This window comes from Acanthochromis polyacanthus, chromosome 8 (assembly GCF_021347895.1).
Source record: "Acanthochromis polyacanthus isolate Apoly-LR-REF ecotype Palm Island chromosome 8, KAUST_Apoly_ChrSc, whole genome shotgun sequence".
NCBI classification, from domain to species: domain Eukaryota; kingdom Metazoa; phylum Chordata; class Actinopteri; family Pomacentridae; genus Acanthochromis; species Acanthochromis polyacanthus.
In genome coordinates, this window is record NC_067120.1 from 21,052,046 (window position 1) to 21,074,214 (window position 22,169).

At 39.7% G+C, this 22,169-nt stretch overlaps 1 protein-coding gene across 10 annotated transcripts; it reads right to left on the reverse strand.

Annotated features, from left to right (window-relative positions):
- Positions 1 to 292: 292 nt before the first annotated feature.
- si:dkey-10o6.2 (uncharacterized protein LOC100124608 homolog) lies at positions 293 to 22,155 on the reverse strand. 10 transcript variants are annotated; one of them, XM_051951724.1, is made up of 10 exons: positions 15,647 to 15,883; positions 14,655 to 14,738; positions 14,461 to 14,570; positions 14,049 to 14,178; positions 5,251 to 5,375; positions 5,107 to 5,173; positions 4,454 to 4,610; positions 3,576 to 3,718; positions 3,129 to 3,239; positions 293 to 1,709 (listed from the first exon to the last, which is right to left on the reverse strand). In XM_051951724.1, exons 5-10 carry the CDS (start codon positions 5,361 to 5,363, stop codon positions 1,533 to 1,535), a joined length of 768 nt encoding a protein of 255 aa, XP_051807684.1. In that variant the 5' UTR covers positions 5,364 to 5,375; positions 14,049 to 14,178; positions 14,461 to 14,570; positions 14,655 to 14,738; positions 15,647 to 15,883; the 3' UTR covers positions 293 to 1,532. The 10 variants fall into 10 exon arrangements, 8 of the variants coding, with proteins under 8 accessions (XP_051807684.1, XP_051807680.1, XP_051807679.1 ...); XM_051951720.1 differs by lacking the exon at positions 14,461 to 14,570 and having other exon boundaries at positions 14,655 to 14,735; positions 15,647 to 15,895; XM_051951719.1 differs by lacking the exon at positions 14,461 to 14,570 and having other exon boundaries at positions 15,647 to 15,894.
- Between the last annotated feature and the right edge of the window lie 14 nt (positions 22,156 to 22,169).

Consider the following 22,169-nt stretch of genomic DNA (forward strand, 5'->3'; position numbering starts at 1 on the left):
ATCTGCAGTAACTGCTTGCTAGTCGAATTTTGTTCATGGCGCTTTAAAAAAAAACTGTTAAATCTGTCCAACCAACATCTAATCTGACAAATTCATGATAATATTGTACAAAGTTGGAATGTCGATAATAAACCTGAATGAGCTTGCAAATGTAACATTTCTGTCTCTTCTTTTTGTCAGATACGCTGACTCACTGATTTCATCTTAAAAACACAATCATAATTTTGAAACAAATCAAGAGGATATTGCATCTTCCAGATCTCTCTATCTATGCACCTATATGTAAAAATCAAACATTTAAACCAGCTTTAATAGATCCAGTGTTTAGGCAGTGGTCAAACAAAGGTATAGTTTCAATTAGGGATCTTTACATTAATAATGAATTTGCATCATTTAGGCAATTGCAAACAAAGTTTAGTCTCCCACATGGTCATTTCTTTAGGTATTTGCAGATTAGACATTTTGTGAGACATTCTCTTACTCAACTTGACAAATTACCAACACAACATGATTTTTATGAGTTTTTGAGAAAACCTCCAGCCTCCAAGCATTTGGTTTCACAATTCGTCAGTCTTTCTTCAAAATCAACTTCATCAAATCATGTTAATGAGGCTTGGACAAGAGATGTGGGGGTAGAGATCTCAGCTGATCTATGGGACAGAGCCTTAAGAGGTATAAATTCATGTTCAATTAATGCCAGACTTCAGCTTATACAGTTTAAAGTTGTACATCGCTTACATTATTCTAAGACTAGGCTTAATAGACTTTTTCCTTCCATTTTACCCTTGTGTGACAAATGCAAAAAGAGTAATGGTACATTAGGGCATTTATTCTTTTTCTGTCCCTTGCTTAAAAATTCCTGGTCTGAAATTTTTCACTTGTACAGTACGGTATATAAGAAGACCATAACACCAGATGTTTTAACGGTGATACTTGGCTGTTCAGATCAAACTGTGTCATGCTCCCAGTCAGCTCAGCAAGCCATCATGTTTGGCATGACTATTGCAAAGAGGGTCATTTTGAGAGAATGGAAGTCCACTACGCCTCCTAGTTATTATAAATGGTTGAACGATATGATGTCTTGTTTATATCTTGAAGAGATCCGGTATGGTCTGTCTGATACTCAAGATAAATTTAGAACAATCTGGGGTCCCTTTGTTGACCACATCAAGCAGAAGGGGACTCGACCTGCAACCTCAGGGGACTGAAATGTGGAGTCTGCTCACTCTGGACTGCTGGAACTGTTGTGTTTTTACTATGTGGATTGTATGCATTAATTTTTTTTATATTTTATATGAAGATACCCTTGTACTGACAGTGTTTGTGTTCATGTTTTGAATTTTAATGTGAAAAAATGAATAAAACTATATTTTAAAAAAACAACACACAATCATATTCAAATCACCATGACAAAAAAAACTATTAAAGCCACTGAAGGATCTGTTCAGAATTTTGGCAAAAGTAACTTCCATGACATGATTGAAAAAATTTTTAAAACTCCTGAGGGACTGACAATAGTGTAAATGAACAAACTAATCAGCGTATGATCGGCTGAAGCGCTCCATGAGGTAGCTGCCTCCGGTCACTGGTGGGTATTTGTTAGATCCATCGCAGCAGGTGATCAGAGCCTCATCATCTGGTTGCAGAAAGAAAGCCAGAGACTGACGGGTGCTGGAGTCTCCAACAGGAGGCAGCAGAACCCGGTGGAGCTGAGAAACACACAACAGCGCTGTAAACCACAAGCCACATTTGTTTGACAATTAAGGTGAACGTGATGGTATATTTGGTACCATTGCATCACAAATATTGCCCTGTAAGAGCTGATTTTAAACATCTGGGGCAATACTCGAGTTATTTTTTTGTGAATGACCAAGCTTGAACATCAGAAATAACTATTTCTACAAAAATTAGTAGTAGACATATGTTATCACCGTTTAACAGAAGCTTCACACATTGCTAGTCTCCAAGAAGGCTGAAGCCACATTAAATCAGTGAGGAGGGTCCAACCTCTGTCCTGAGGCCTCTGTTTCTGGGAGTCAGTGGGGGTTTAGCAGGATGAGCTGTCTTCCAGTGTCTGAAATAGCTACCTTAATTTTTACTCATTTCAGATTAGCCAGAACCAGTTTCTGAACAAATTTGAGGCAATAAATAATCAGTCCAGTAGCTGGATGTTAAGTCATATTAGCTTTAGTACATTTGGAATTACTCTACCAAGGAATGTGGCAGAGATATGTGACAACAGACATACGTTTGTCCTTCTGTTAATCTGTGCATCTGTCTGTTTGCAACATTACTCAAAACGGACCAACTGATTAGATTCTGGTAGTGATGCGGCTTATAGTCTATAGTCCACAGATTTGTTAAAGATTTCTGTATCATTGCGAGATAGCAGCCAGATGTCACTGTAACCATGATAAGTGAATGCTACGTCAGCTGTCTGCTGATCATCACATGATTGCGATCCTACTACAATTCCACCACTTCTCAGGACTTATTGATCAGAAATTAAACAATGACTGAGCAGCCTTGGTGGAGTACTGCGCTCTGAGCAATTTTCTTGTTTTTTAGGGTGACAATTATCACTGGAATGGAAGAAGCTTCAGAGCTCATATTCATCATCTGTAGTCTGAAATGATTGAAGAGTCATCAATAGATAATAATATACAAGAGATAGAAAACATGGGTATTTGTTTCTGTGGATCAATACCAGTTACAATGACAAATATTAATGTAAATCGATGTTTTTAATAGTTTTTACAGTAAACTTCCTCTGACCACCGTAGGGACATAAAATCTGCATGAGTGGGACCATGAGCGAGCATCTATGGAAGAGAAGTCTGAGGTGCTGCACTTGGACTCTCTTGATATCAGAACTTACTCCCTCTTATTATTGCCTACTTAAAATGTAATTTATACAGTGTTTATTCATATTGACCTCTTCATTTATGATTTGTAGGTGCTGTATGGGCTAATAATAAGAGTTGAGGGGACTCGTTAGAAGAAAATAATGTGACTAACTTCATACATTTTTGTTCTTCACATTTCATGTATTTTAATAACTTTGTGTCACACACACACACACACACACACGCACACGCACACACACACGCACAAAATCCTTAGCTCACCACAGAGACAAACCGATCAGTGGTCCAGCGCTGCATCAGGTCAGCGATGTTGACGAGGATGGCTCCGGGTATACAAGGAGCAGAGACGAATTCACCTGAACGTGCACGGACCTGAAGGTAAACAAGATTGATTCAACAACTGACTTGATACCCTGTGTGCTAAAACCACACAATGAGTTTAAAGATTCAACTGAACAAACAAGTGACTGACGATTGAACAGCTGTGCCAGAGGTTTGCTAAAGTAGTCCAAAGGCAGCAGCTTGTGGATCGTTGCAAAAAACTATAAAACCGTATACAACACAAGAGCTCTGACACATTTAATTCAAGAAAAAGAGACTAATACAAAACTACAAAAATACATCCTGAGGTAGTTGATAATTACTCCTAATAAGCTTCTTTTGAGGCCTGTGCCTCACAGTCGGAGAGGGAGAAATATGAGGTGTTACCTGCAGCCCTTCAGAGCTCTGGAACAGCAGAGTGATGCTGCCATAGTCTGAATGCTCTCCACATCGGACCTGACCTTCCTTCGCTTTCTCGCTCTCTACTGGTGGGTAGTAGAGGGACCGCAGAGTTGTGCCGTTCTCATCAGCTGCAGGAGACACATAAGCATTAGCACAATTTGATTTGGTTATTTAGCTGCACACGGATGTTTAATCCTATTCTCGGAGGATTTTTGGACTATGGTTGTCAGAAGAAGTAGCACTGAAAGGCCTGAAGTTTTGTCTTGGCAAAAAAAAAAAAAAGTGTGTTTCTGGAAATCCTATGTTATGGCCGTCAAAGTCACCAGACCTCAACTCAGTTGAACATCTGTGGGAGGTTTTGGGTCAACAGGTGTGAAAGAACTGTCCACCATGGTCACTAAAACACCAAAAGAAGATATGTTTTTGTATGTATCCTTCCAGTAGAGTTCAGAGAATTGAAGACTTGGGAGCTATGAAGCTGTTCTGCCAGCTTGTGGTGGCTCAATACTTTACTAAGACACTTCATGTTTGTCATGCATCAGTAGTTTTAGTTCAGCAGCCAAAGAGGAAGCACAGAGGGGGGGCCCTGCATCCAGCTTACAACCTCCTGCAGACAGTACAGGACTCTCTGCTGAGGAAGCTTCCAAAAGACAAGACCTTTGTGTCTTTGATCAGACTGCCTGATGGAAAAGACTTGTGTCATTGTTCGGCACCAGAGATGAGCTAACTGAGCTACATTTGATCAACAGTAATTTTTTCTGAAGTCAAGAGACAATTCAGAATCAAAACTGCTGACATTATTAGCAGCCAGCAACAAAATAAACAGCCCGTTATAGTGGGAGCAGTGACTGTGCTGTTCGTACTTCCTATGAAACGGTGTGCACTCAGGAACACATTCGGGTCCAGATCCAGACTGTGGGCCATCACCCTCAGCACCCGCAGACTCAACTCTTTACAGCGCTGAAAGAAAGACGTCTGGATCTCCCGGAAACCAGCTACAGCACCTGATGAAGGCCATTTCTACAACGGAAAAGAAAAATATTGGAGCTTGACTAAAGCCAATACTGATGTTAACATGTTACAGTTAAAAAACAACAATATATCTGCTAGTATTCCTTTTTAACATGGACAGCTGCAGTATACTGCATCTATAAAAAGTGTCCCCAACCCTTTTATTATTATTTTTGCTCGAATCACAGTCAGTTTAATTTTTTTAACAAGAATTTACAAAAAACTATTTTAATTTTTCTTTTAATTAAAAGCATGTTAAAAAAATGACTGCATAAAAAAATCCCTTTGAAGTCAAAAATTCTCATCAAAACTGTAAATTATATTACATTGTATACCTGTGACCATTTGAATTTAGTTGACAGAATTCAGAACAGAAAAGTAATAGCTGTTCATTATACTGTACTTTAACCTCCAACATGGACAATGAAGTGGAATCAATCTGGACTTTGTTCTGTGACTAAACAAACATAATCCATGTTGTTAGACTTTGTCCCTGAATCATTACCATGTCAGGACGAAGTGAAGAAATGTTGAATGCCTCCTTTAGGTCTCCGGGTCTTCGCGGATTCAACCTGAAAAACAAATATCTGCATATAAAACCAGTAAAATCATGCAGATGAGGAGGATGTGTTCATTTCCTGAGTTATACCTCTCAGTTTCCATAGACACCCAGCCATGGTTGACATTGCTGGAAAAGCTTTTCCTGGTGAAAGGCTGTTTCAGTTCATCTGGCTGCAGGAAGAACTTCTTGGATATGTCCATAACACGGTCCGCCTGTAATCCAAACATGATGGTGAAATAAGCTTACAATTTGGCACAGTTAAGAAAACAATGGAAACCTAAGTTACAATGCAAAGTGACTGGTTTTCTGTTTTGTTAATGACGTAAAGCTATTTTGGGCAAATTCCGAATGGTGGGCGAAACTCTCGTTCAGATTTCTGACATCTATATTTGTAAAAAAAAAAAAAATTAAAAACATGAAAAAACAAGAGAGCAAGAGATAGATTTCACTCCTTTTGTTGCATGTAGATCATATTAGAGTGGGTCCAAATTCAAAATTCCTACACACAGATGGTGTATGTTAGAGAAAACACATTCATGCTGATTTGTGAAACATTTATGTATATGTGCAAAAAATTGAGATTTAATGCTTTTATTGCATGCAGAGTACATTAGACCAGGTCCATGTCTAAACCCACTATGCACAGAATGGTCATACCAGGACTGGTTTATGGAAGAGGGGTTAAAGACTCTTTAAAACAGTGTTTAATCTGTGACACCTTTATGCTTTGTCCTAAAAAAAATGCAAGATGTGGATATTTTACTGCCTTGGTTGCATGTCAATCTACATGTAGACCAGATTACACCAAGTAAGTAATGTAAGTCATGTACAGTGCCTTGTGAAAGTATTCGGCCCCCTTGAACTTTTCAACCTTTCGCCACATTTCAGGCTTCAAAAATAAAGATATAAAATTTGAATTTTTTGTCAAGAATCAACAACAAGTGGGACACAATCGTGAAGTGGAACGAAATTTATTGGATATTTTAAACTTTTTTAACAAATAAAAACCTGAAAAGTGGGGCGTGCAATATTATTCGGCCCCCTTGCATTAATACTTTGTAGCGCCACCTTTTGCTGCAATTACAGCTGCAAGTCGCTTGGGGTATGTCTCTATCAGTTTTTCACATCGAGAGACTGAAATTCTTGCCCATTCTTCCTTGCAAAACAGCTCGAGCTCAGTGAGGTTGGATGGAGAGCGTTTGTGAACAGCAGTCTTCAGCTCTGCCCACAGATTCTCCATTGGATTCAGGTGTGGACTTTGACTTGGCCATTCTAACACCTGGATACGTTTATTTGTGAACCATTCCATTGTAGATTTGTCTTTATATTTTGGATCATTGTCCTGTTGGAAGATAAATCTCCATCCCAGTCTCAGGTCTTTTGCAGACTCCAACAGGTTTTCTTCCAGAATGGTCCTGTATTTGGCTCCATTCATCTTCCCATCAATTTTAACCCTCTTCCCTGTCCCTGCTGAAGAAAAGCAGGCCCAAACCATGAGGCTGCCACCACCATGTTTGACAGTGGGGATGGTGTGTTCAGGGTGATGAGCTGTGTTACTTTTACGCCAAACATATCGTTTTGCATTGTGGCCAAAAAGTTCGATTTTGGTTTCATCTGACCAGAGCACCTTCTTCCACATGTTTGGTGTGTCTCCCAGGTGGCTTGTGGCAAACTTTAAATGAGACTTTTTATGGATATCTTTGAGAAATGGCTTTCTTCTTGCCACTCTTCCACAAAGGCCAGATTTGTGCAGTGTACACTACTGATTGTTGTCCTATGGACAGACTCTCCCACCTCAGCTGTAGATCTCTGCAGTTCATCCAGAGTGATCATGGGCCTCTTGGCTGCATCTCTGATCAGTCTTCTCCTTGTTCCAGGTGAAAGTTTAGAGGGACGGCCGGGTCTTGGCAGATTTGCAGTGGTCTGATACTCCTTCCATTTCAATATGATTGCTTGCACAGTGCTCTTTGAGATGTTTAAAGCTTGGGAAATCTTTTTGTATCCAAATCCAGCTTTAAACTTCTCCACAACAGTATCTCGGACCTGCCCGGTGTGTTCCTTGGTCTTCATGATGCTCTCTGCACTTTAAACAGAACCCTGAGACTATCACAGAGCAGGTGCATTTATACGGCGACTTGATTACACACAGGTGGATTCTATTTATCATCATCAGTCATTTAGGACAACATTGGATCATTCAGAGATCCTCACTGAACTTCTGGAGTGAGTTTGCTGCACTGAAAGTAAAGGGGCCGAATAATATTGCACACCCCACTTTTCAGGTTTTTATTTGTTAAAAAAAGTTCAAAATATCCAATAAATTTCGTTCCACTTCACGATTGTGTCCCACTTGTTGTTAATTCTTGACAAAAAATTCAAATTTTATATCTTTATGTTTGAAGCCTGAAATGTGGTGAAAGGTTGAAAAGTTCAAAGGGGGCGAATACTTTCACAAGGCACTGTGTCAGCTTGATAAAACCTAAAACTTCAGAGATAACAGGTATCATGAAGGTGGTTATCATCTTTGTAAACTCAGACTTGCAGCTTTGGACTCTGAGCGTGTTCACACAAAAGGAGGACACATGTGACTCTTCTTTCACACAAAATAAACCAATCATGTTCAGTCAGCAGGTTGTTTTAATCAAGAGAACAATGAAAAATATGAAACTGTATAACAATAAAAGCTACTTCTGCAAATGATGCAGGACAGGAATGCTGGTGGAAAACTGTTAAACATGAGTAATGTATTTAATTCACAGATCAATACAGATACTGATTATTATTTCTGACAGCTGCACAAAGTTATTAAACTTGAAACTTCATATGTTTAACCATGATATTACTTTGAAGTGCATTTAATCTGACACTGTCCCACAATGCAGGAAATCATTTTAATTTGCGGCCAAATCAAAGTCAAATTGATATTATTGACTGAGTATTCTCTGTAACAGAATAATCAATGTTCTAACCTGTGTTCTATCAGCTGCACTGCGAGCATGCATACGGACTTCACAGCAAATCAGGACCAATCTTAAAATATTTCTATGATTTCTCCATCACCAACTAAATACATGTGGGGTTCCCATGGCAATGTGATGGATACAGTATGTGGTACTGTAACTGCAAGGTTTTATTCAGTGGTTTTAGTAATATATAGCTCAACAGGTTTACAGATAAAACATTTTTCCTCAGCTGAGAATCTGTATTGCTCATGAATAACAGTCAGGAAAGGATTTGGTAAAAGGAAGCCACTTGTTACGGCTGGTTTAAATCTGAAACTCTGAACATAGCCGGCTCCAGATCAGAGTAGCTCAACAGCATCAGTTAGCATGGAGAACTAACCAGGTAAAAGGAGAATCACCTTCATGATACTAAAAACTCTGATTTTAGGCTCAATATACCTGCTAACACTTTTTTTTGCACAAATACAATAAAAACGTCACAAATGAGAGAATGTGCTCTAAAGCCTCTTCGGCCTCTCTTATACAGGGCCTAACCTGGTCCATATTTGACCAGTGCTTATGTCGAGGTTTTGCAACCGCGGTCAAGCCAGCCCTCACTGCGAAACGCTTGGTCAAACTCGGCCTCGCTTGGAAAAGCGGTGCGTGCATATACTAAACAGTACGTCAAGAGCGATCTTTTTCAAATTGCCGTTATCATTCAAGCGTGTGACATCCGCTAAGAGTCACGTTGGTCGGATGTGGAATTTCAGAATAAAAGCCCCCTGAACAGCCATATTTATTTAGATATATCATGTACATTAGCATTCATATTTCTCCCAAACTGCCCGTGATTATTCCACTGTTCCACTTCAGATTGACACTACTCCACCTCAAGAAGACACCGAATGAAAATCAGGTCAATCTGATGTGAATTTTAAGAACAAAAGCCCCCTGAAAAGCCATATTTGTATACATATATCATGTACATTAACATCCATATTTCTCCCAAACTGCCCGTTATTATTCCACTGTTCCACTTCAGATTGATAGTACTCCACCTCAAGAAGACACCGAGTGAAAATCAGGTCAATCTGATTTGGAATTTCAGAATAAAAGCCCCCCAAAATGGCATATTTGTATGTATGTATATATATGTGTGTATATATATATATATATATATATATATATATATATATCATGTACATTAGCATTCATATTTCTCCCAAACTGCCAGTTATTATTCAATTGTTCCACTTCAGATTGATAGTAGTCCAACTCAGGAAGACACCGAGTGAAAATCAGGTCAATCTGATGTGGATTTTCAGAATAAACGCCCCCTGAAAAGCCATATTTTTTGGTTATATCATGTACATTAGGATTAATATTTCTCCCAAACTACGAGTTATTATTCAACTGTTCCACATCAGATTGATAGTACTCCACCTCAGGAAGACACAGATTCAAAATCAGGTCAAGCTGATGTGGATTTTCAGAATAAAAGCCCCCTGAAAAGCCATATTTATTTAGATATATCATGTACATTAGGATTAATATTTCTCCCAAACTGGCCGTTATTATTCCACTGTTGTACTTCAGATTGATAGTACTCCACCTCAGGAAGACACCGAGTCAAAATCAGGTCAATCTGATGTGGAATTTCAGAATAAAAGCCTCCTGAAATGGCATATTTGTATATATATATATATCATGTACATTAGCATCAATATTTCTCCCAAACTGGCCGTTATTATTCCACTGTTCTACTTCAGATTGATAGTACTCCACCTCAGGAAGACACCGAGTCAAAATCAGGTCAATCTGATGTGGATTTTCAGAAAAAGTCCCCTGAAAAGCCCTATTTATTTAGATATATCATGTACATTAGCATTCATATTTCTCCCAAACTGCCTGTTATTATTCGACTGTTCGACTTCAGATTGATAGAATTATTCTAAGTATATTAGTAGTTGTTTCCAACTTCAGTTCGTGCACATTAATGAAAGAGAGCAAACAATAACTTTAAATTTTGAGCAGGCAAACGAAGGGGGCGACTTACGTCATCTCCATGACAACCAGGAAGAAGCCACGGCAAAATATGCTAACGCCGGCTTCGGAAAGACTTAAAATTAACAGAATACGTTTTTCCCCCGAATGAGCTTACAAGCTAGACTACATGGTCCTAATTATTAATTCCTAACAGTGTTATGGTACACTTGCACGGCAAAAATCAACGCTATTGTTTTCTCCTGGCATTAAATATCCAACGTTCTTTGTCATATTTCACACTACATTATCTTTCCAATTCGACACAGCTGCCACTATTACAGTGTCAAATGAACAATATTTAAAGCAGTTTTTATTTAAATACCAGAATGTCCAAATAAAACATACATTGTCTGTTAAATTGTCTGTGTTATTTATATCCCACAACATTGAGGTGTAACTATGGGCATAATTGAATTACGAGAATAAAACTATGTACTAGATTGTTTTGGCTATTTTCAATGATGGATAAGTCTCTACTCCTGTGGTCCGTCCCTTGGTCTGTCCTCTCACTTGACCTCTGCACTGTAGTTCCGCACACACACTTACACACACACTGTACCCCCAGAAGAGCATCTTACACTGTGACCCCCCCTCCCCGTGTTTGGCAGTACGTGGGAAGATGAAGTGCTGCATGCATTTAGTCTGTGACACAAAGTCTGCAGTAACACCTTTTTCACAGAAAAGCTGGGAGAAATTTGTCTGTTGCGCCAAACAATGGGTTACCCTCAACACTGCAGAAACGCTTATTGCTGAAAAAGCATTTTCAGCATTTAATATCAGGAATGAAGATGTCCCTGATGTGCCGAGCAATGTGGGATACCACAGAGAATGCTATAGTGCCTTCACAAAGACCACATGCGAAGAGCAAACTGTAAGCAAGCCAAGTCAGCCCAGGAAAATGAAGGTTTGTATCAAATCCATTATCTATATTGCAATACTGCAAGTATGATGATCAAATACACACGTGGACAAAATTGTTGGTACCCCTCAGTTAAAGAAGGAAAAACCCACAATTCTCACTGAAATCACTTGAAACTCACAAAAGTAACAATAAATAAAAAATTTATTGAAAATTAAATAATCAAAATCAGCCATCACTTTTGAATTGTTGATTAACATAATTATTTTAAAAAACAAACTAATGAAATAGGGCTGGACAAAAATGATGGTACCCATAACTTAATATTTTGTTGCACAACCTTTTGAGGCAATCACTGCAATTAAACGATTTCTGTATTTGTCAATGAGCGTTCTGCAGCTGTCAACAGGTATTTTGGCCCACTCCTCATGAGCAAACAGCTCCAGTTGTCTCAGGTTTGATGGGTGTCTTCTCCAAATGGCATGTTTCAGCTCCTTCCACATATGTTGAATGGGATTCAGATCTGGGCTCATAGAAGGCCACTTTAGAATAGTCCAACGCTTTTCTCTCAGCCATTCTTGGGTGTTTTTGGCTGTGTGTTTTGGATCGTTGTCCTGTTGGAAGACCCATGACCTGCGACTGAGACCAAGCTTTCTGACACTCGGCAGCACATTTCTCTCCAGAATGCCTTGATAGTCTTCAGATTTCATCGTACCTTGCACACTTTCAAGACACCCTGTGCCAGATGCAGCAAAGCAGCCCCAAAACATTACTGAGCCTCCTCCATGTTTCACCGTAGGGACAGTGTTCTTTTCTTCGTATGCTTGGTTTTTGAGTCTATGAACATAGAGTTGATGTGCCTTACCAAAAAGCTCCAGTTTGGTCTCATCTGTCCAAAGGACATTCTCCCAGAAGCTTTGTGGCTTGTCAACATGCATTTTTGCAAATTCCAGTCTGGCTTTTTTATGAGTTTTTTCAGCAGTGGTGTCCTCCTTGGTCGTCTCCCATGAAGTCCACTTTGGCTCAAACAACGACGAATGGTGCGATCTGACACTGATGTACCTTGGCCTTGGAGTTCACCTTTAATTTCTTTGGAGGTTGCTCTGGGCTCTTTGGATACAATTCCAACGATCCGTCTCTTCAATTTGTCATCAATTTTCCTCTTGCGGCCACGTCCAGGGAGGTTGGCTACTGTCCCGTGGGTCTTGAACTTCTGAATAATATGAGCCACTGTTGTCACAGGAACTTCAAGCTGTTTAGAGATGGTCTTATAGCCTTTACCTTTAAGATGTTTGTCTATCATTTTTTTTCGGATGTCCTGGGACAATTCTCTCCTTCGCTTTCTGTTGTCCATGTTCAGTGTGGTACACACCTTTTCACCAAACAGCAGGGTGACTACTTGTCTCCCTTTAAATAGGCAGACTGACTGATTATGAGTCTGGAAACACCTGTGATGTCAATTAAATGACACACCTGAGTTAATCATGTCACTCTGGTCAAATAGTTTTCAATCTTTTATAGAGGTACCATCATTTTTGTCCAGGCCTGTTTCATTAGTTTGTTTTTTAAATAATTATGTTAATCAACAATTCAAAAGTGATGGCTGTTTTTGATTATTTAATTTTCAATAAATTTTTATTTATTGTTACTTTTGTGAGTTTCAAGTGATTTCAGTGAGAATTGTGGGGTTTTCCTTCTTTAACTGAGGGGTACCAACAATTTTGTCCACGTGTGTATGTTAAAGATGTGACATACTAACTCATTGCAAGCCAATACAGTTTTGACAACATGACTTTGTTATCTGTGAACTTACTAAAAAAAAAGAATGGAACAGCCAAAATTGAAAATTAATCAGACAAGATCACAGTGATGCAATGATCACATTTGTTTTACATGTACTTGATTGTAGTGCACCACCACAGCAAAATGAAACTCTCCACAACATCAGAAGTATGTTTTTTATTTATTTCCAAATGTTAGAAACAATGTTAATTTAGATCATTTCCATTTATTGTTGATCACTTATAATTTACATTTTAGTGCCATTACAATGTTCAGAAGAACCGCTGCCAGATACCAGTGATGGTGCTGCATCCAAGGTTCGGGTTCTGTGCTCTTCAAGTGGCCCAGAACAACCCAAAAGGGCTCCACACCTCCTGCCTGTTGAATGCCTGCTATGCAAGGAGAACAGATATGTCAACATCTGGCACAACAGAAAGAGTTAAGTAAAAACTCTCTCAGTGTCTAACATTTACAGCAGGTAAACAGGGTTTATCTTTATGTGACCTTTTTTATGTCAAGCAATATGCCTGATAAAAATATCAGCTATATCCCCTATTTATGACAATTTCTTTTTTTAATTTTATGGATTAGTCATTTGTCTTTCTGAATACTTTACTATATACTCGGGTAAATACTAAAGAAAGACAAATGACTAAGTACTAAGATTTACTGATAGTATTTACCTGAGTATAAACACCTTTTGTCACTGGCATTTCTTGCTGTTAAAAGAAAAATTTGATGAACTGGAAAGTAAGAAAGCCAGGATGCTTTTGTCTAGATTCATGGCTTAATGATTTTGCTGATCTGGTAACGATGGAGCAGCAGCTGTCCCCCTGATGGGAAACTTGGAAATTTGTGGTCATATGTTCAGGAATATATTAAAGAAAGACATTACAATTAGCATCTCTTACCTTCTTGCTTTGTTTTAAATTTCTTTTTATCTTTTTTTTTATCCTATTTACATAGATAAAAGAAAGAAATTATGATTTAATGCACACCATCTGATGAATGTGTGCTTTGACAGCTAAATTACTGCTCCCTGACATCTTTGTTGTTTTATCTTTGTCATTTTTTGTTGTACGTAGTATTTGTACTGATCTGTTTGTGTATTTTTGTTTCAACCCACCTTTTTTCTTTTTTGTTGTTTTTGCTGTTGCTTGGCTGATTTGTGTGAATTAATTTTAATGTTTTTTCTTGTTATTTGTGTATGTGTGTTGTGTTGTTTTAATCAAAAATGTAAATAAAAAAATATTTACCTGAGTATAAACTTTGTTTAGCAGATCAACTCTTTCGTGCTGCTGAGGGAAAGAAGGACGAACACCTGTTGCTTCAAATCCGTGGACGAGGCCATGTGTCACCACAGTTGCTTCACAAATTACACGATATCTGAGAGGAACAAAGAGAGAGGTTTCTGAAGAGGCAAATCCGTATCAGGCAGGCTACAGACATTTCTGTCAGACAGTGGTGGAAGAGCACCTACTGGCAAACCATGAAGTGTTGAGGCTTTCACGGCTAAATGACCTCTTTAAGGAAATTGTTAGAGATAAGGAAGGACTGGAAATTTCGACTTGTAGAGCATTTAGCTTAAAATCAATGCTTCCTAAGTCCCATCCATGTCTTAAATTCCTTAAAGCAGCCAGAAATGACTGTCTATTTAGAGGACCTAACTGCTGAAGAGGTCATCCAGGATGAACCTGCACAGCCTTCATCAGACAGCAGTGACTCAGAGGAGGATGGCATGGAACCCAGTCATTTAGGCCATCAACACAAGAATGACCCTGCAAGCATAGGTTGGTTTGACATTTCTTAATCTATATTGTCCTTATAATTATAGTTAAGTTGATGTTACACACCTTGCTTACCTGCATTTCACCATTATACCTGGTTGTGTAGTGACAGTCTCTGACTTCTCCACAGACAGACACCTGTACCATTCAGCCATGCTACTGAAAGAGACCATAGAGACCAAGTGTAAAGTGACTCCAAAAATGCCCGGGCCACCAACATCACAAGACCTTAAGATGGACACTGCCTCCAGTGTTGCCAGTGCAAAGCACTAAAATGTGTGCAGGGGAGATGCACATGCAAACTGCACCAGCTACCATGCACAGACATGTGTGCATGTATTGACTGCTCCAATTCTGCAGGACATGAAACATAACAAGAGAAAAAAAAGAGCAAGCTTCATGGGCATGCTTATGCCAAATTTGTGGCTTTCATAGCACTTTTTTGTATAAAGTTCATCTTGTTCAAGTTCATTTTCTTCTGGTGTCAGTTCATTTAATGTCCATATGATAACCTACGCTTGTATATCCTAGTCACTGATGCACAACAACTGAAGCGCTAACAAAACTACAAACTTCATCTCAAAAAAATAGAAACTAATTAAATATGTATCAATAGCAAAGCTGATCAGATCGGGAAATCTAACGTGTTGGACATCTAATTACTGCCACTTGTTATCTTAAACATCTGCAGCTGTTGTTCCTGGTGGATCTGGACATCCTACCTGCAGCGACGTTACGTTTCAATAAACATAAGCTTCGTTTGCACCCATTGCATAAACTTTTCATATTAAAAATATTACATGATAATCGAGTAATTAATAATATCTGACCTTTTTCTCGTTTAAACGTGTTGGACATCGAGTTACTGCCGCTTGTTAGCTTAAACAACTGCAGCTGTTGTGACTGGTGACATGCTACCTGCAGCGCCGTTACGTTTCATTAAACATTAACATTAATTTCTGCATTACAATGTGCTGTCAATATGCTTCGTTTGCACCCATTGCATCAATTTCTCATAATAATCAAACGTTTCCACATGACAATAGAGTAATAATATAATATCTTACCTTTTCCTTCGTTTGCTCTCATCCCTCAACCGGTTGTGTTAACCTTGTGTTATGGCTTTACCAGAAGTACGAGGAATCTGATTGGCCAACTGAAGTCCACGAAGTAGTAACAAGAGCTCTCATTGGTTTGTGGTTGCTGGAGCTAACAGCATATCCATTAGCTCGTGTGACGAATATATCAACGTTATTTATGAAAATGTGCAACTTTTGAGGTTGGAAACATTAACTTATATGTTACATAATAATTTATCTACACAATACTAAAAAATCTGAAGATTACCGGCATGGGAACAATTGTTTCGTAAACGAAAGCAGATAGACGTACTCGGCCCATCGCCTAAAGTGGAAGCTCCGCAGGGGCAAAATTTCGGCCCGGAAGAATTAGTATTATAGCGGCCCACAGACCCCTTTGACCGCATGTATTGATAGCTTAACAGGTTGAGCCTCCGCCTTTGGTGCGGTGGTTGTGAATTCGAGCCCAGCCTGTGGCATTTTGCCGCCGTTCTTCGACATTTTCTCAAAGTGCTGTCTTACCAACGACACGGAAGCATATGAGAAAAGCAGGCAATGCTAAACTTTGATCTCAAGTAGAGGGCCACAAAATATCGTCCCACGGGCTGCAGTTGGTCCGCGAGTTTGAGACCCATGTTTTAAAGCATTATTATTATTATTATTATTTTATGACTGGAGCGGCCCAACAATAAAGCGACCCACCGGGGATATCCCCGGTGTTCCCGATTACCCAGCACGCCACCCAGGGTGTGCATTTCCTCTTCTTTTTTTTTTGTGGTCTGTGGTCTCCAGTCCCCCCACTGTTAAAAACAAACTGACGCCCTTGCCCTCACCTCCTCCTGAGTGATCCCCGAGTTCTTCAGATACACGAACCCAACTTGTGTGAAGGCAGTTTTCAGCTCGACGCTCAGGTCCTGCAGCTGTTCGTCACTGACATGTTCCTCATGGAGCCCGTAGGCGCTGAAGTCCACCACAGGGATGTTCATCATTAGATCTCACAGTAATGCGGGAGTTTGAAGAACTTAGGCTGAATCCCAAACCGCCCCCTCCACTACCGAGTGTCACTCCAAAAGAAGTCACACTCGCAGCTGTGGAGGGCACCTATTATTGAAGGGGGAGGGAATAAATACGATCGGCAGGAATGGGACGCCCTGTTGCCTCACCGGAAAACGGAAGACGTCATCGCCATGGTAACACAAAGACGCCTACTGTCATGGCTGTAGCGCTGTGGCACAGGTTGCAACTAACAAGGATCGCTGCTGCTTCCAGAAGACGAAAGCGTCCCACTTTTTTTCACTCACATGTTTTCCAATCCTATTATCTGGCATTTCAAATCCAACAAATGAATAAATGAATTCTGTCAGTTGTGTTCAAATTTTAAGGTGTCAGGGGGTGCACAATTAAATCAAACGTCAGCAGAGAAGAAGATTTGTTTCTTTTGTTTTATCTTTTTACACCACTCTTTGTGATGTTCTGTCAGTGTGAAAAAGGCGTGGGAGAAATAAACGCATGTGGAACTCACATTGATATGTTGTTTCCTCCTCCATTTCGACGTTGCACTTCCTGAAAAAGTTGTCCAGAGTGAGCATCGATGCAGACTCGCTATTTAAGGGCTGAACAGTCCACTCTCCCTCCGCACTACGCGGTTTGGGACGGCCCTTAATATGGAGGACCCTCCACGGGAACGCGCAAACGGAGGGGTAGTGTGTAGGGGGCGGTTTGGGATTCAGCCATAGATATCTATGGTGTCGTCTTCTTCTTCTTCTTTTTGTTTAACGGCAGTTGGCACGCAACTTTTAGGTGCATTACCGCCACCTTCTGGAATGGAGTGTGGGGCAGGAAGGCCCCAGCAGTCCTTAAACCCTCTCTCTTAAACCTGTTCTTTCCATAAATAAAAGCAATGCTCTAGCAACATGTTTCAAAGATAAATTACTTAAAATTTCCCTGACCTCGAATTTAATTTTACTATTACAGATTTTCCTCTTGAATACTCTTCTCTACTGCTGAAACTTGGGGCAATAAATCAATACATGCTCAACATTCTCCTCCACTCTACAGCATTCACATTCCCCTGTATTATGCTTTCCAACAATTCTCAGAGTGCTATTCAGCCCTGTGTGCCCGAGTCTTAATCGTGACAAGACATCCTCCTCTTTCCGGCCTCGCTTGTTCTTTTATTAATAGCAATGCCTAATTCAGGAATAACAAAGGACACTCCAACCTGACCTGTAAGTGACCTTGACGCATCAGTATAAATTACCAAATCATTTGAATAAACATAAGAAATATACTCATTAACAGAACCACTATTACACTTCTTTTCCAATAAGCTTAGATCCACCTTTATTTCTGTCAGTAACCATGGAGGAGTAAGAGAAATTGAAACCGTTGGACTTATTTCAAGTTGATCTATTCCGGACTCTTGTGTCATGCTTTCTATTACCCATCCAAAGCTATTAATCTGCACCTTCTCTTTTTCCTGACTTGGCTGCAACACGTTCAACACCGGATGACTTTGTCTATGTCCCTGTAAGTTAGCCCAATAAGTCAGAGCTAATTGCATCCTTCTAAAATCTAATGGCATCTCTCCCATCTCCACTTGAATGGCATCTACTGGGGTTGTTTTCATTGCTCCACAGCATAACCTCAATGCAAGACTCTGAACAACTTCCAACTTTTTCAAGTTGGTCTTGGCAGCTGAACTGTAAACTACACAACCATAATCTATCACTGATCTGACCATAGCAATATAAATTGCTTTAAGACAATTCCGGCTAGCTCCCCAGTCCCGAGCCCTCAAACATCTCATAATATTTATCACCTTCTTACATTTTTCCACTACTTTACTAATGTGCAACACCCATGTTAGCCTTGGATCAAACCATATACCCAAATACTTAAATTCACTTACTTTTTCTAAATTCACCCCATACAGTTTAACATTTACTTGATCAACCTTTTTTCGTGTAAAAAACATTGTTTTGTCTTACTGACAGAAAATCTAAAACCCCACCTTATAGTCCATTCCTCCACTTTGTGTATAGCTTGCTGCATTTTACTCACAATAAAATTAATATTTTTACCCCTTTTCCACATTACTCCATCATCTGCAAAAAGAGAACATCCTACATAACCTTCAACATTACAAAATATTTCATTTATCATAACACTAAATAACACTGGGCTTACTACACTACCTTGAAGTGTGCCGTTTTCTACATCATACTTAGCACTAAAATCTTTCCCCACTCGCACTAAAATTTATGTTTCACTTAAAAAACTTTTCACCCATCCCAACATCTTCCCACGGATTCCCATCTGATGCAACCTTATGATTAGCCCCTCCCTCCACATCATATCATACGCTTTCTCCACATCAAAGAAAACAGCAATCACACTCTCCTTATTCACTTGGGCCTTCCTAATTTCATGTTCCAAAATAACCACAGGATCCAAAGTACTCCTCCCCTTCCTAAACCCATACTGATGGTTTTTAAGTAACTCATATTTTTCTAAAAAGTAACAAAGTCTGTCATTGACCATTTTCTCCATCAATTTACCCACATGGGAGGTCAGTGCAATAGGCCTATAACTCTCAGCTAAACAAGGATCCTTACCTGGCTTACAGATTGGTATAACTACAGCTTCCTTCCATTGTTCAGGCAAATAGCCCTCTGTCCACACTTTATTATACAGAACAAGCAAAAAATTCTTACATTTACCACTAAGATTCTTTAGCATACTGTAACTAACTTCATCTTTCCCAGGAGTTGTTTTACCACACTTGCTTAACGCGTCATTTAGCTCCTTCATTGTGAATTCTGTATTAATCACATTATCAGTGCCCCCTACATTCTCAAACATATCAATATGACTCCCCACAGTCTCCTCTCTTGCTCTCTTTTCCTCTAAACTTAGATTACTACTGCTATGAACTTTTACAAAATGTTTAGCTAACAGCTCTGCTTTATCTGAATTTCTAACAACCGTCTGCTCACCATATTTCATTACTGGGTAGTTATAACTTTTATAAATTCCTGACATTCTTTTAATTGTTCCCCATACTTGGCTTATAGGTGTCTGCCTACCCAACTTCCCACAGTATTCTCTCCAATAAGCTCTTTTAGTCCCTTTAATTACTTTCCTTGCCTCTGCTTCCTTCCTTTTGAATTCAATATAATTTTGATAAGACAGATTTCTTTTAAGACTCTTATAAGCTTTATTCCTTTCTCGAATAACAGTACTACAATCTTCAGACCACCAAGGCACAATCTTCCCCTTGTGCCTGCCTTCCTTCCTTTTAATCGTCTTTTCTGCTGCTCTTACAATTGCCCTGCAAAAGGACAAATTATAATCATTAACAGTAGATTGCACATTAATACATTCCATTTCCTTGTCACACAATATCCTAAACCTATTCCAATCTATGTCTTTATAGCACCACCTCCTCACTCCCCCTATATCCACATTCTCAATATTTACACCCACCTCTATACTAATTGGGCGATGATCACTCCCTATAGTTGTCTCTCTATCCACTTTCCAACTACAAATCCCAGCAATATTTTCAGACACTAAAGTCAAGTCAATAGCTGACTCTGTTCCTCTTTTAAAATCATACCTTGTTCCACTTCCATCATTCAGGCAAACAAGACTCTTTAAATCCATCATCTCCTCAACCACTGCACCATTCTCATCATTACGACCCCCCCCCCCCCCACAGTGTACTGTGAGCATTAAAGTCAACACAACAAATACATTTACCCTCAAGATAATTCATAATAACTTCCAATTCTTCCAGTGACAACTTTTTACATGGATTATAAAAATTGACAACAACCCTACCCTCCTTACCCCACACTTCAATAACAATAAACTCCAAATCCTACCCTTTATTTAACACCCTATATTGAACACCATCTTTAATAAAAAATAGCACATCCTCCACCATTTCCCCCTTCCCTATCCCTTCATACACACTGGTATCCTCTAATAACAAAATCTAATGAGGGTTTGAGTCGAGTTTCCTGAATACAAATTAAATCTGGCTTCACCTCACTATATTGCACATATCCTTTAAATTCCTGTCCGTTCGCAACAAGGCTCCTGGCATTCCATTGAAGAATATTCAGGTCTTCTCACTAATTGCTCCACCCATCTTACTATCCTCCTCCAGCCTCCTGTACACCTGCTCCCATGACACCCCTCTAGCACCCAGATACATCTCTGCACCCTTTACCACCATCTTGGTCTTATCCACTTTATGCTTTGCCTGCTCATTACAATTAATCACGTAGGACAAAAACATCACTACATCCTTTACAGACAAAACAATACCTCTCTCACCCCTACTGGAGCCAATTCTGGACTCATCCATACCAACATTTCTTTGCGTGTGAACCTTCTTCACAGCTTCTGCGTACGAAATGTTATTTGCCACTTTAACCTTTTCAACCTCAACAGCCTTCTTTCTTACCTCACACCCACCAAACGTCACAGTGTGCTGCCCTCCACAATTGCAACACTTCACTGGGGCATTTTCAATACAGTCCTCAATCCTGTGATCTCCTCCACATTTGGAACACTTCTGCTTGCCCCTGCACACCGCTGCTATGTGGCCATAAACCTGACACTAATAACATCGAAGCGGAGGTGGTACATATTCCCTAACCGGGAAACTCAAACAGCCAACTTTCACTCTCTCAGGAATCACATTATCTTGAAACTGAATCAAAATCGACCTACTCTGCACTCTCTGGCCATCAACAGTTCTCATCAACCTTTTAACAGATACAACTCCTGGCCCAAAACTACTTTTAAGTTTCTCAAGGTCCTCATCGAATGGAATACCTGTAATAACTCCACGTGACCCTTTCTTCTCACCAACAACTTTACGCTCACTCACAACCAACTTTCCAATGCTTCCAAGCTGCATCGCTGCATTTTTCTGTTCTTCAGACTTGCACACTATAATAAGACATCCATCCCTCAGTACTTTTGCAAAAACAACCTCACCTAGTTTCTTTTTTAATTCCCTCGATAAAGTCAATATTCCACAACTTGCCACATTGCTCTCATCTTTAAACTTAAGGATCACTTTAGGATTAACCTGCTCTCTGACTACTCTTTTCCGATTTCCTGAACTCCCTTCCTCTGAATTCACACTTTCCAAACCACGCTTGCGACTCTGACTCGGACCCCTAAACCCAGATCCCCTCAGCCCTGATCCTGAAAAGTCAACAAAGTCACTCAATTCGTCCATGTCACTGTCACCGTCCACTTGGGACGCCATCCCGTCCCAGTCACAAACCAGATTATGCCAACTGCCGATTTTCCAAAATCTCCTATCTTCCACCGAGAAACTACAACACCGCGTAACAAGTTTAGCTTAGCGTCTCGCCTCTCGCTACCGCATCCGCTGCTTCCGCACTACCTGCTCCACCATTATGGTGTCAAACATAGATATATACAAACAGTGTTTGTATATATCTATGGTGTCAAACCTGTGACT